General features: G+C 39.7%; 1 protein-coding gene across 1 annotated transcript in view; it reads left to right on the forward strand.

Moving 5' to 3' along the window:
* LOC145463983 (coiled-coil and C2 domain-containing protein 1-like) overlaps window positions 1–14,753 on the forward strand; it is a 32,283-nt gene that overhangs the window by 6,844 nt on the left and 10,686 nt on the right. The window contains exons 6-23 of the mRNA XM_081447782.1: window positions 2,877–3,093; window positions 5,825–5,856; window positions 6,179–6,310; window positions 6,498–6,591; window positions 6,863–7,104; window positions 7,434–7,577; window positions 8,154–8,411; window positions 8,848–8,904; window positions 9,156–9,314; window positions 9,514–9,572; window positions 10,152–10,268; window positions 10,484–10,557; window positions 11,029–11,084; window positions 11,675–11,729; window positions 11,823–11,922; window positions 12,573–12,663; window positions 13,624–13,767; window positions 14,585–14,602. Of these exons, the coding sequence (XP_081303908.1) occupies window positions 2,877–3,093; window positions 5,825–5,856; window positions 6,179–6,310; window positions 6,498–6,591; window positions 6,863–7,104; window positions 7,434–7,577; window positions 8,154–8,411; window positions 8,848–8,904; window positions 9,156–9,314; window positions 9,514–9,572; window positions 10,152–10,268; window positions 10,484–10,557; window positions 11,029–11,084; window positions 11,675–11,729; window positions 11,823–11,922; window positions 12,573–12,663; window positions 13,624–13,767; window positions 14,585–14,602 (2,049 nt within the window). The remainder of the gene's footprint in view (window positions 1–2,876; window positions 3,094–5,824; window positions 5,857–6,178; window positions 6,311–6,497; window positions 6,592–6,862; window positions 7,105–7,433; window positions 7,578–8,153; window positions 8,412–8,847; window positions 8,905–9,155; window positions 9,315–9,513; window positions 9,573–10,151; window positions 10,269–10,483; window positions 10,558–11,028; window positions 11,085–11,674; window positions 11,730–11,822; window positions 11,923–12,572; window positions 12,664–13,623; window positions 13,768–14,584; window positions 14,603–14,753) is intronic.

Raw genomic sequence — 14,753 nt, forward strand, 5'->3', positions numbered from 1 at the left:
GGATCTGACAGAGCATTTTAGGCCTTAGCAACTTTGGGACAATAAGGCGTGTTCGTTTGAAAAGGAGTCGGTCTGCTGTAGTAACCTCATCCCGGAATGTCCAGTAGGGTCTTGCCTTGATGGGAACTTGGGGTTTTCTGTCTGGCCATCCAGTTTTCACCATGGTAAGAACTGCTTGTAGCTACAGGTCTTTCTTAGTTTCCTTCTGGAATTCTTCATATCGTTCATCTGAGACTGATAGGACCACATCTATTTCTTGGAATTCTTCAAAAGCACCACTGTCATCATTCTGCACAGACGCTCAACTCAAGGTATCTGCCAAGATTTGCTTAAAACCAGGAATGTAGTGTATCTCCACATCATACCCACACACATTGAGGATCATTTTCTGAAGTCTCAGTGGTACTTGTGAGAGAGGTATGGTACTGATAGCTTGTAGTGGTTTGTGATCAGTCTCAACTACAACACTCCTGCCATAGATGTACTGGTGGAACTTGCGACAAGCAAAGACAACTGCTAACATTTCACACTCAATGGGTGCATACCTCGTCTCTGTATCAGTGAGTGCTTGAGAGGTGTAACACACAGGTTTGTTGTCTTGTAACAACACTACTCCAAGCCCCTTTCCACTTGCATTGCACTGGATTGTCACTGCCTTGGTGACATCATAATATTGTAGCACTGGAGCTTGTGATACAAGTTGCTTGATCTTCTTGAAGCTCTCTTTTTGTGGATAGTCCCAATGGAATAATACATCTGACTTCTCTAACTCTCGTAAGGGAGTGTCCACTGTGGATAACTTGGGCAGATAACGACTCAGAGACTGTATAAAGCCAAGAAGCCGTTTCACATCTTCTTTGTTTTTTGGTTCTGGCATTTCATGGGTTGCTTTGATCTTCTGGGGATCAATCTTCAGGCCCTCGGCAGTAAGGAGGTGTCCTATGTAAGGTACTTTTTTCTGACAAATCTTGCATTTCTCCTTGTTGAACTTTAAGCCCTTTGCAGACGTTCTTTCCAGATATTCGTGCAATTGCTCATCATGCGTTGATTCATCTCCAGCGATGATTACATCATCCATTATAACTTCCATACTATCCAGGTCTTCAACCATTTGATCCATGGTGCTTTGGAAGATCTCTGGGGCACACTTTACGCAAAAGGGAAGTCTCGTGAACCCGTATTGGCCAATTGGGGTGGTAAAGGTACAGGGAAGTGAATCTTGACTCTTCATCTGACTTCAGCTGCCAAAAGCCACTCTTAGCATCTAGAATGGTGAAGGTATTGGCACCCTGTAGACGGCTGGCCACTTCATCAACTGTCTTCATGGGGTAGTGGGACCTCTTCATGGCAGCATTTAGATCTCTAGGATCGATGCATAGTCTCACTGCACCATTCAGCTTCTGAACTACTACAAGCGAGTTGACCCATTCTGTTGGTTCTTCTTGCTGCACAATAACTCCCAGTTTTTCCATCCTTTTTAGTTCTTCAATTACTTTCTCTCTCTGTGGTACCGGTACCTTCCTTGGAGGATGAACAACAGGGATAGCACCATCAGTTAGTTCTATATGGTAGGTGCCAGGCAAACATCCTAGTCCTTTAAACAGTTCAGGATAGTTGTCCAAATCTACTCTGCTCTTTGGTAGGTTTTTGCTTGTCAGCTGATGAACTCTCTTGAGTAGGCCAAGTTTGACACAGGTGACTGACTCCACTTCAGGTTCTACCACAAAGAACTTGACACCTTCGACTTTATCTTTGTATCTTGTGCTCAACACTACTTCTCCACAAGGCTTCAGCTTGTGCTTGGAAAAGGAAACCAACACAGTGTGTGTCTTTTTCAGGAGTGGCAAGGGATGATGCTGGAGGTTGCTGTAGGTCTTCAGTGACATAACATTAGCTTTCGCTCCACTATCCAACTGGAAACAAACTTGGGTATCCTCCACCTCAACCACTTTGTAAAATTGCTCATCCTCTGCCAATCCTTAATCGCCTACCCACAACTTTAAGTAGCTGACTTTGACGCTGTCGTCTTTATCGTGCAGCGGACCTTCAAAGATGCACATGGCTTGTCTGCTGAAGCGACGCCATTCTTGGTGTAGATCTTGTATGGTCCACGACATCTCCGGACTCTTGTATTTCGCCATTGCCGTTGTATTTCACATCTATCCTGCAGTAAATACAATCGATGGGTATTCCACGTACAGTTGTCGGTCAGGTGTTAGCTTGATGGCTTATTTGGGCATGGATATCGCTGCTCTTTCTGACACCATGTAATGTAAAGACACAGTCAAGATGGCTGACAAGGGAAATGTATTTATTCCTCGTGCATTGTCACGTGATATATCAACACATAATGACTAGCTAGGGAGGGGAGAGTCTAACTCAATACATGCAATTTATGTCACAAATACTGTACAAAAGAATGCAAAACAGCAAAAAGGTACTCCATGTACAGTGTGGTACACAATATATGTACTGTGCTGTGCTGTGCTGAAGTTACTGGTTACTGAGGGAAAAACTGTGAAGAAAGTGGCCTGAAGGGAAGAAAAATCCCTTTGTTAGCAGGATTTTCGAATTATTGATTGGTTTAAGTTATTGAGGGTAAAATTAAAGGTATAAATAAAGGTATAAATAAAGGTATAGTATGAAGCAAATCCAGGGGAAATCAATTTTGGTTAGAGTTAGCACAAGATTTAAGTTACTGAGGGTTTGAGTTACTGAGAGTCAACTGCATTGTATTGTTACTTTCTCACACAGAAACCTTTATCTTGCCATCTAATTATAGAATTGGATTAAAATTGATAGACGTAGTCAAACAGTGACACAGAATTCCATAAACTATTCCTTGACATTGTTTGCTATTATTTTTGTTGTAAAAGGAAATAGAACAAATGATCAAGCAAGCAAAAGCTGGAAAACCCATTGACATGGATGCAGTTCCCCCACCAGTCACCACAGGAGCTACTCAACCTTCAGCTCCAACTTTTTCACAGCCAGTCCCACCTGCTGCTGCCCCAGAAGTTTTGGGCACCAGTGACAAGGCTACAAAACTTGAGCAGACAACCCAAGATGGCATTTCTAAATCATTCCAAGATAGTAAGTTGTGTCTTGAAACGTGCTTTGAGGTCAACTGCATTCTTGATGTATTACATGTACTGTGATATGTAAATTCAGGGTCCGAAATTAACTTTTTGCGGCAGGTGCCAACTGGCGACTGAAAATTTTTTTTCAGTCGCCATATGGAAAAATGTAGTCGCCAAAAAGTGTCAATAAAATTTTTCCTTTGCAGCAAAACACAAACCAACATTTTTGGTCGCCATGGGCTTGCTGGCAATATCTTTGCAATTGATGGAATCAGGAATCAAACCAGAGCTGAAATCATATTTTGACCACTTTGACAGATCTACATTTCCACCTTTTGACACCCAGAGAATATCTAAATCTTCATCTTATTTCTTCGCTGATGTTCCATCTCCACTTTGTAATAAATTACGGAAAGATTTCAGAATATCTTTGGACACCACATCGCCTGAATAAATTCATGGTGAAAGAACGCATGGGGCCTCTTGCGCCCGCGATACGTATGTTATGGGAAACCGCTGAAAAAACATGACGGCAAAGCTTCACACTGATCGTAGCTGTAAAACACTGTGGTAGATTTATAATAACAGGAAAATCACTTTTATACTTCAAAAGCAGCGGAAAGGTAAAAAGAAACTGACCAATTGGCGGGCGGCTTTGAATTTTATTTTAATTGATTTGGCTGAAAATCAAAGTTATTGTTTGAGAAAGTTATAATTTGAGAAAGGCTAAATATTGGCGAAGAGCTGGCGGTTTTTCGTTTTCGCCCGAAGTAAAAGTTTACCTCTTGATTGACAGCCCTATGGTGTGTATGCAATCAACCAAGACGATTTTTGCGGGAATTACCTGTACAGATGTCACGAATTGACTTCTCAGTTGATCAGCCTCATTGTTCTGACTACCAAGCATTTTTGGTATTAGGTGTAACTCTATTAAGTTATAAGTAAACATAGACCACATTAAAAGATAAACCAGTTTGAAAAAGCAAAAACAGCAAAGAATAAATGAGAATGCATCAATGAGTGAAGAGGCAAAACTTTGCCACGTGGATGAAGCTATTATAACTATCGTATATAAGTCGGGAAAAAAATTTGTGGTAAGAGAAAAGAAAGGTTCTGTAAAAATGTTGGAACTTGACAGCAATAACAGGGATGTTGACAGAGACTCTTCTGATGAGTCCGATATCAATGAATTGTCGGACTCAATGAGACCATTTGAAATATTATCCATGCACAGTTGACGACACACAGTTGCTCCACAGTGCTTTCTTTTGTTTGTTTTCTTTGCCCAGCCACTCTAGCGTTTGTATCCTTTTTAGTCTTCCCCATTTTGCCAGACCAGCTTCAAGAAAAACCGAGCTACAGAAAAATTCTCCTCCTTTGGCGCCTTGAGCGCCTTGCGAAACGCAAGGGCTTTTTTTGGAGATTCGCGTGTAGATTTCACCAGGAGGTGAACAGTAGTAAACTTTCCCTGCACTGTTTGGCTCGGTTATGTGAGAACCCAGATGAAGACGTTTGTGGGTGGAGTTTGTTTGTAAAGCAGAAGATTTTTCTTCGCACTGTTTTCTCAAATAAATTTTTTTGCTTGAAGCAGACACTTAAAAGAGTTATAACTCAAAGGGAATTTGTTAAATTGCCATCAAATTTGGACAGTAGCTAGTTTAACATATAAACTACAAAACTGTGTCTGCGAATTGCAAATTTCGAAATACTTTTTCTTCGAGAGCGGTTTTTGTACGATCACTCCACACTTATTTAATCCTATTTCGAAAATGTTCTGTAACTTTTTACTGCAACTGAATATGCCAAAACGCAGAGACCTTTTTTAAGCGCTTTGGGCCCTGAAACCGAGGAAAAAATTAAATTGGCAAAAAAAAAATTTTGCTTTGACCTGAAGCTTTCGAAAGGTGATTCTGGTGCTCGCATTCAGTGGTCGTGAAAAATTCGACAATTCATTTTATTTCAAAGTTCTTGGTATAGTTTGATAGCCAGCTCTTTAAGCTTTAATTTGATATAGGAGTTTAGGTATCTACAGCTTAAACCGGACGCACTACATCGCTTGGACGCGAGACACCCCTGAACATATTCGGTAACCTTAATGAAATTGAGATACTATGTGCAGTCCTTATACTAGCAGAGTTTCACTGATTTGAAACAGTACAAATTTCACTTTTGTTAATCCAGTCGTTTGCCTTGTATGATGGAATAAATGAAAATTAAATATATATTGTGTACTATCTTACATGCCTACAGGCACAAAAAGAGATGACAATGATGATAAATAAACAATAGCCTCCATTTGGCTTGGAAATATGCTTGAATATTTGTTTGCCGACATTATCTGTTCCGAGAAGCGAACAGTTTTGAGAGGGCATAGCTCAAGGAAAGGTGTTCACTTCTTGCCACAGATGATGTCCAAGGACAAAATTAATATCCAAGCATGTTTTCATGCCAAATGGAGGCTATTGTGTTTATTATCCTTCAAATAGTTATCAGAACACGCACAGTTTTGAAAATTGGGGAATACATTGTATCACTGGGATATTCCCCAGTTTTAGCTGGAAATATTTAGTCATGTGACCTGTTTAAACCAATTGCATGTGAGGGAAAATATTTGATGAATTACAGTATAATGTTACTTATAATGTTGATATGACTTATTTAAAAGTGAATAATAATAAAGTAACCTAACATTGTTTATTGCACATTTTATTTAAAACCATTAACATAGTATATTTTGCTTTCAGTGACAGCTGATTCAAAAGCACAGGAATCTATGGTAAGTGTCACTTTGTTGTGGACTACAGAACGGAACTTAATCTGTGCTTATGGATATTCCTTTCATTCTTAAGTTCATTTTGTTTCACATAGTCAGATCTGGCTTAATGATCAGACACAGACATTTGCTGTTAGATTGACGGCAACTTGCAGCCTCCTAGGCTGACTGAGAAGACTCGCATGGTAAAAGCATACCTGACTGACAGATACCAAATATGGGGAGACACATATGGTATGGGGCTCCAGTGACGACCAAGTTGGTGTTGCTTACCAACATGAACTTTTATTTTATTCTAAAATATCAATTGCTTACTTTTTTTCAGCTTCCTGAGTCTGAGAAGATTAAAACTGTAGAACTTTTTACAACAAGGCGGAATCAGTACAGAATAGCTGCTTTGACTTGCAAGAAAGCGGGAGATATTCAACAAGCCAAGCAGTTTTTGGCTGTATCTAAGGTAAAAGAGAGAAAAGAACTGACAATCTAAGAGTATTTTAAGCTTTTTGCTGCTAAGCAATAATGGCTTTGCAACTTGCATTTAGAAGACAGTAAGTATTTTTTTAACTTCAGGCTCCCTGAAAACACAGACTGTGCATGACTGACATTCCTTTACCTTTGCATGTATTTTGTTTTCCATTTGCCAGCAAATAGATTCAGCTATTGAACTGCTAGAGAAAGACGAGGTTGTGGATATTTCACAGTTACCTCCTGTTCCATCTGCCCCTCAGACATCATCAGGTAAGAATATTTATAAACATAAAATATGTGTATACATTGTAGAGAGATCAAGGTGTACTTAAGTGGGGATGCCTTGCCATGTGTTTAATATTTCTTTTCTATACAATTTTATTGTACAATTATTGGTTACTATATAATTATGTACATGGCAAGTGGTGCCAAATCCAAAAGTCGCCCCCAAATTTAAGAATCCAGGATATGGTTTCCTGGTTTTTAATCCAACAGTCTTATTTCTTTTAATTTGTTGTTTCACAATTTACTCATTATGAAGGTGAGACCCCACCAGCCTCTCAACAGTCAGTCAACCCCCCTGCTGAGCCTCAGCCAAGCACTTCAGCTACAGCAGAGTCAGGAGGGGAAGGCAGTGCACCCAAGAACTTGGAGCCTCCCCCTCCCCCCAAGGATGTTGCAGAAGCTTTGCAACAGAGACTGGAAAAATACCAGCATGCCACAAACCAAGCAAAACAAGAAGGAAACTCCAGCAAAGCTCGGAGAATGGGACGTATTGTCAAGGTCAGCTGCATTTTAGGATCTACTCATCTGCAAATTCAGAGCCATCTTACTCATCCCAAGTTATATAGTACATTTGCCACCGCTCAAAATTCTAAAACATGATTTTATAGTTAATAATATTTGAATGCTGAAATGCCCAGTTGTAGGGAATCATCAATGGTAGTTGTATTCATCGAAACAAAATTTAATATCCAGTTCAAGATAGTGAATAGGCTACCATGATTCCCTGCAGGTGCATCTCATAGAGGGAATTAGCCATTTGGTCACATCACTATCACTTCATAGAAATCTGTATCTCTAATCTAGTTGTTAATTTTGAAACAATGCAGCAATATCAAGATGCCATCAAAAATCACAAAGCAGGAAGACCAGTGACATTTGAAGAACTCCCAACACCTCCAGGATATGCCCCTATACCAGGTGTGGCAGCTCCTCCTGATGACGAACCAACTGAGAACTTTTGTGTAACAGAGGTAATGCACACAACTCACAATATGTAAAAATTGAGATATGTTCTGTCAAAGCAGAAAAGGTGAAAAAAAAAATGCTCAGTTATTTTGCACTTATTAAATGTACCTTTTAAAGAATGGAAGCAATGTTTATGAATTTATTATTTGCCAGCTGGGGGGTCTTGGAAAATCCCATACAACCATGCGCAAATTAACAAGAAGTAATTTGGACAGCTCCATATGGAATATAAAAATTATTAACAGCTAATACAACTACAGGTACATGCTAGTCCAATTTGAAAAGGATTGCATTAAAAAAAATCCTGTGACTGCCAAATTAGACTTGGCTGGCTTCGTTTAGTTTTGTCCTCCTCAATGTAATTTTGCTCACGCAATTATTTTCCAATTGAAGAGTATGTACAGGTAGTCCAAGAACATAGTCTATTTCTGAAAAACTGATGCTTAGCCTATCCAAACAGTCTGTAAATAAACTGTAACTATGATAATATTATAGTAGAAATTAAGTGAGGTTTAAAATCGTTCATCCTGTAAGTACCCTTAGCTGTAAACATTCCTAATACTTGATTGACATCTCCATAGGCCCCTGGGCCAAGTCAAGGGACTGCATCTCAACCAGCTGCTTCATCTTCTGTCGCTGGTACCTCTAGAACAGCCGCTGCTAGTCCTTCAGGCCAGCCTGCTCTCCAGGCTTCATCATCTGTGAAAAAATCACCTGGCCGCAATGAACAACAGCTCAACTATCTCCTGGAAAGACAGAAGGAGTTCAAGACAGCTGCTCTGCAGTCCAAGAAGCAGGGAGACCTGGAGGGTGCTAAGAATTACTTGAGGATGAGTAAGGTAAAGACTTCTTGTACATGTTGTCTTAGAGATATTTATCTTCTACTGTAATATTTGATGAAGATAATTTTGCACAATGGTGCTATGAAGTTGTTGAAATTACTTGAAGATGAGTGATCACCAGCTAGTTTTTCATTACAACATTTGTTAATCAATTGAAAACACTTTTAGTAAGAAAATAAAGATTCAGAGGAGGCCCGATTTTTCGAATCTCCAAGAGAATGAAAATTGGTTTAAAAAGGTGGATAGTGCAGTCAACTGACTTTTGAGGTATGTTATTGGAGATTAAAAAATCGAGGGTTTGAGAAATTAGGATTCCACTGCAGTAATATCCTTATGTAATGGACAACTACTAGTTTTTTTATCTATCCTGTTAATGAAGTTATTATTATGAGTCAACTAAATTGGAGAACTGTCTTTATTTTGTTTCTTCCAGGGTCTTGACAAGATGATTCTATCAGCCCAGAATGGTCTAAGAGTTGATTTAGGATCGGTAAAGTATACACGTAGCAGAGATTTCTAGTTAGGGTCTGCATTATGAAACAGCCTCCGTAAAATATGTATCGTAGTATATGCTGATTTCTCAAATTGGTCCGGCGTTTCCAACATACTTTACACACCTTTATTCACTGTGCAATTTTGATTCTGACGACATCCTTCTCATACAATATATACATGTAAATCCGGTAGTGTGTGCAGACTGTGTTTGCTGAATAATAATATTGTGTTTGTTTTCCCCACAAGGTTCCTCCTTCTCCATTTACGGCTGCTAAGGCTGCACCCACAATGAAGCTTAGTTTTGAGATGGTGCAAGCTGCAGACTGTGATCCAACACCTCGCACACCAGAAGAAACATCTGAGCTATTCTCACGACTGGAGGATGCACTTATTAAACAAATTGAGGTACATTGCACTGTTGTACTTGTTCTGTTCTTCATTGGGTCATGTTCTGTATTCATTTGTAGAATTGATTTCACCCAGCAAAGGGTACATATATGCAAAATTATGTGGTTGAAAACATGTTCCTCTTGTTTTGTTTCTCAGTCAATGGAAGTTTTTTGTTTATGTACAGAAATCTTAAGGGTTGTCTTTCTTTTCACAGATGTGTGTAAGAAATGGTCAGCATTACCAAAAACTAGGTGATATAAGCAACACTAAAAAGTAAGTGGTGTTAGTCATATGTTGATACTGCAAGATGGTATTGAGCTTATTAAAAACTAACAATACAAATTGCAATTACCAAAAAGAAATGAGAATTTCTGTAATAAACATACATGTAATGTGCAGTGAGGCTTTGATTAGAGAATATTTGATGCCTGTACATCCTGGGGGTGGGTGTGGGTGGGGGCTATACGTAAGGAAATACCAAATGGATTGGTGCAACAAAGTCAAGTGTAACTCCAAAGAAAACGCTCCTGAGTCAAAAGTAATCCTCCAAAATTCTGGACACGCATTTTGTCACATCCAAAAAAGGCTTTTAATCAAACATCAAACGTCATTCCAGAACAAAATTTGTTAAAAACTTGTAACATATCTTCAAAAATATCTTGTACTTCCCTCTCAGTTTTAAATCGATTTGTGCACATCCCTGGGATAATACCGTAGCACCGATGCTTACATGTAGCTTTTCCTTCATTGGATCTCAACAGTGTTCAACAAATGTTTGTCATAATTGAACCCCAATTTAGCCCTCTTTGGACCTGTTATGACTCGCTGATTGCCATTTTTTTGTGTTTGAAGCTTTGAGAAGATGGCAAAGAATTTGCGTCAGGACCTTGATGCAGTGCAGAGCGCACGGAAACACAAGGATCCCCCACCAAGATTCCATTATGAAGACAGATCTTTCACAATTGTCGAGTGAGTTATCTTTAACTGAAGTAGGTCTTCTTTTGACCATTTGATAGTTTTTATTAGACTTCAAGCCCCTGTCATGCTCTCATTGACTCCTGTGTGCTGACTTGTCAAGTTTGAACCTGTTCGAGCTTTCACGACATTCAAGTATAGTTTGTTTTTTTGTTTGTTTGGTAACTTGTTCTGGATTTTCTTATGTCATAATTATGTTGTTTTTACAGCTCATTCCCCGATTTAAGTGATTCAGAGGTGGCAATTACCATAGTTAGAGGGCTCAATATTCCTCTGCCTTCAGGTAAATAAATTCAAGTGAAAAAGATGTAATAGTTTTATTACCTCTTATGATGTTTCCTGTGATTGTTCAACCTTATCAGCAAATGAATATTAAGCGTAACACCCCTTCAGTAAACAGAGTGTAATGTAACAAACAGTGGTTGATCTACAAAACTGATTTCCAACTGCCCTACGAATTAGCAACAAAATTGTTCACTTCTATACAGTACAGTTCTGTAAGTAATGACTCAGAAATAAAAAATTTCTCACTTAGTGAGTAAACTTCACTGATACAGAGTATGAAGTTGGTACTTGTACTAGCAACTGTCACAAAGGTATAGATATATATTCTTTAAGGCTGAGAAAATATTGACTTGAAGCCAAATTCTCCCAAGGCAAGTTGTAGCAATGCATGAAAAACTGTAAGGAGAATCTTGGTCTGATCTTGGAACAAAGACGTTAAATGTAGTTGTTTCCACTTCGTTTTTTACAGGTTACCAACCAAAGGACATGTACACTTATGTAACCTATGAATTTCCTTTTCCGAGTGTAAGTACATAAGTATAGGCACATAAGGCAGCCACATTCTCAAACCAACACTTCCTGTTCTGCGCCATCGCCTCGGTAACTCTTTGTTGTATGGATTGGTACACAATGGCTTAATGTTAGGACATTTTAATTATGAATATTTTCGCACAAAGACACCAGGTAACTCGGAAATGGCCTATTGGGTGATCACCATTTCAATCGAGGTTTCTTGTGTTTCAAAATGTTTTCCGTCCACAAGAAAACGAAAAGCCGGCGTTTTCAAATTCTTCCGGTTTGCAGAGGGTTTTCGAAAAGCTCTGTTTTCGTCACGGATCAGTGTGGACGGTAGGCCAGTGGCGGATCTAGGGGAGGGGCCCGGGGAGCCCCCTTATTTTTGGGTAAAAAAAGAAGGGAGGAAGAAAAGACGGCAGGACAAGCACCCCCCCCCCCCCCCCCCTTAGCTCAAGGTCTGGATCCACCACTGGGCCTAACCATAGAAATAAAGCTGCGTTTTCGATTTTTTTTTTTCTGGCTTAGAGTGGTCGGGTTTCAATCACCTAATTATCAATTAGTTATTTATTTAATTGATTGATTGATTGATTCTTTTCAAGGCTGATGAGCCACAGACAGGGCGAACACAAACTATAAAACACTCCATCAACCCAGGTAGATCTGCTGTTATGTTTCTGCTAGTTATTGTCTTGTTTTAGTTCAGTCTGAGTGAACTAATGTACATATTTCTCGTTTGATTTCTTGCAGAATATAACGAGGTTTTCAAAGTTAATATAGATAGGAAAAACCGGTCATTAGGGCGAATATTCAAAAGACAGCCGGTCAAATTTGAAGTCAAATATGAAAGGTATGCGTTCTTGGTCATGGTCTTGTCTTTCTTTTTTTCTACAATGCAGAGCATGTTGTAAATATTTTGTACTGGTGTTTGGTCTGTTTAGCTTACTCTTGGGGGCCTTGAAGACTGTCGAGGTTCTCTTTGTTCAAAACGCTTTTCTTAGAGCTGTCTGAAGGGCTGAAGGGAATTTTTCCGTTTGAATGCGGTTGAGCCCATTCAGAAGCCATTCAGTGAGTGCGGTTGAGCCTATTCAGTGGGTGCTTTTGCCCAAAAACCTGGCTGAAAAAGAGCTAAGCTCCAAATAAGAACTTTCTTCGTGAAGATATCAGATGACCTTTTAAGATCTCTGACCTAAAAGACAGTCGGAATTAGAAACAAACTCAACATTGATGCTTACTTGGGGGACTTGAAATTATCTGTAGAATGTGGTGGATTGAGGTTTGTTGGTAAGGAGGCTAATAGCTGTTATTGCAGTTGAATCTGCGGTCAAATATTCTTTTGTTGGAAAAGGCTGCGAAAGGGTCAATACAGAGCAGAATTGACCCTTTCGCCTCATTTGTATGTCAAACCTCTAATAACGGCGATAACAGCTACTCTCAGACAGTCAGTAGTTCTGTTATGGTTCCGTGTTCCTGATCGCGGAATCATGAAATATTTTCCAGGGGTTTTCTAAAGGGTGACAAGGCTTTAGGACAAGTACAACTCAAGCTGACCCCATTCGACAACAAGTGTGAAATTCACGACTGTTTTGATGTAAGTACCTGTTTTGTCTCTTCCTTTGTCAATGTTCTGATTGCAGAAACTAACAATAGGCGTCACATTAAATAATCGCGAACAAAGTCTAAATTTGACTGATCCTGCAATGCCAAGTCACGTGACGTATTCCGATGGCGAAACGCTGACGTGAGAGTTTCGGACAGCCCATGCTACTTTTGATTATAACATAACTAAAGCAAAGCGCGCGCTCTGATTGGTTAATTTAGCGTTTACTATTTGCCCATGGGTGTACGTTGCTGACGTGTGTGCTAGTGTTTACAAAGCAAATCTTTTGACAGACATTGTTTCCAAAGTAATGGCCGACGTTCTTCTGCCAGAAATGCGAAACTGTCTTCACAGTTGTCTGAAGATGAAACTTTATCGAGTTACTGGTGTGCAGTCGGTTGTCATGAATGAATTTTCGCGCGCTTGTTTTCCCTTGTCATGTAAGACTACACGAACATTTTTTTGTAGCTCAATAAAAGGACTTCTGTTGTTCCAATGTCTCAATGTTATGTTATAAAACAAATGGTAAACGCCATAGCGTGCACTATTGAGTTATGGATGCACTTCGGAGGTTTGCTAAGCACTCAAGAAGCTAGAGTCGCACTCGGCTATCGCCTCGTGCGACTCTTACGCTTCTCTCGTGCTTAGCAACCTCCCGCGTGCATCCATAACTCAATAGTACACGCTATGACGTTTACCATTTGTTAATTGGTTAATAGAGTCGCAAACTTTTCCGGTAATTTTACGACAAAAGCAAAGCTTCTGTGAGTGACTGCGCCACAAAAAGACGAAAATGTCCGACTTTTCTTTGTGACCGTCTCAGTTGCTTGACAACCACAGCAAAGATCACTGGCTTACATGTTCGATTTGATCTTAAATATTGTCGCCGTTACTGTGTACAGGTGCTTTATAAGGAAAGTTGTTAAATGTCACTGTGTTGTTTCTCTTAAGTTAATGGACATGGAAAAGGGACGCAAAGCAGTTGGAGGAAAAATTGAAATTCACATGAGAATCCGAGAGCCACTGGTAGACAAAGATGTTAAGGTTGAGAAATGGAAATGGCTGGTTATTGATGTTCACCTTACTTCGAGAAAGGTTAGTTTTCTCAAACTGTTTGTTAAAATAGAACCTTTTACATCTCTGCGAACGGACACCTCAAACTCCCGCGAGCAGACACCTAGACGAAGTCCTGAGGATGTCCGGTTAAGGGAGGTTCCACCTTGTAAATTATGCAGTTATTCTTCAAGGCGTTTAAGAGAAGACCAGCGACCTAAGAGCGGTACACACTCAAGTCCTGACTGAGCTCTTTCCTAGACACTTTACTCTTGTATTGTCCCTCTGTACCCAGGTGTATCAATGACAACCAGTGAGTTGCTAATGTTACAGGGCAGCCTTCGATAGACTAGTATTCCATGTAGGTGATAGGGCTTGTCAAAATACGTCTATTTCCGTCATGCTAAGGAGAATGAGATTAAGCTCTGTACTGGTTAGCTTCCTACACCTGAAGGAAGACTTAATGAAAGTATGTTATGCATGCGTGCGTGACGCGCGATTTGGGCGAAAATCCAGCGCGTCATTCGTTGGTGGAAGTCAGTGCACGTAGAAGGTATTTGCGTTAAGCGTGATTTGGGCAAAAAATGAGCGTATTGTTCGTGAATAGATATCGATAGAGTGATAAGGTACCCGTGAAAGTAAAGTAACGTGGTTGTACGAGTAGTGTGTATGTGTGTAAATCTTGTGCCTCCTAGGCCTTTTGCTACATTCTAAAGAATCGTTGTTTACCGACAACCAATTGCGATGTATTTTGTCCCCATGGCCCCAGTGTTTTCATGTAACGAGGCAAAATGTCTTCTCTGTCACCCTTCGTGGGATTCCATCAATTAGTTGACCTGCTTTCTGTTTGTATTTACAGGCAGCCGACGTGTCAAGGGTAGGTTTTTCTTCTTTCTTCTTGGTCAGACAAGTCGTTAATCATTTTATTTTATTTTATTTAGATATTTACAAACTGTATATTCTTTTCAATTGGTGAAGAACCTTTTTTGGAGGGGTGGGGGCTGAGAGGAGCAACTATAGTATGTCAT

The sequence above is a fragment of the Orbicella franksi genome, chromosome 12 (assembly GCF_964199315.1).
Source record: "Orbicella franksi chromosome 12, jaOrbFran1.1, whole genome shotgun sequence".
Classification (NCBI taxonomy): Eukaryota; Metazoa; Cnidaria; class Anthozoa; order Scleractinia; family Merulinidae; genus Orbicella; species Orbicella franksi.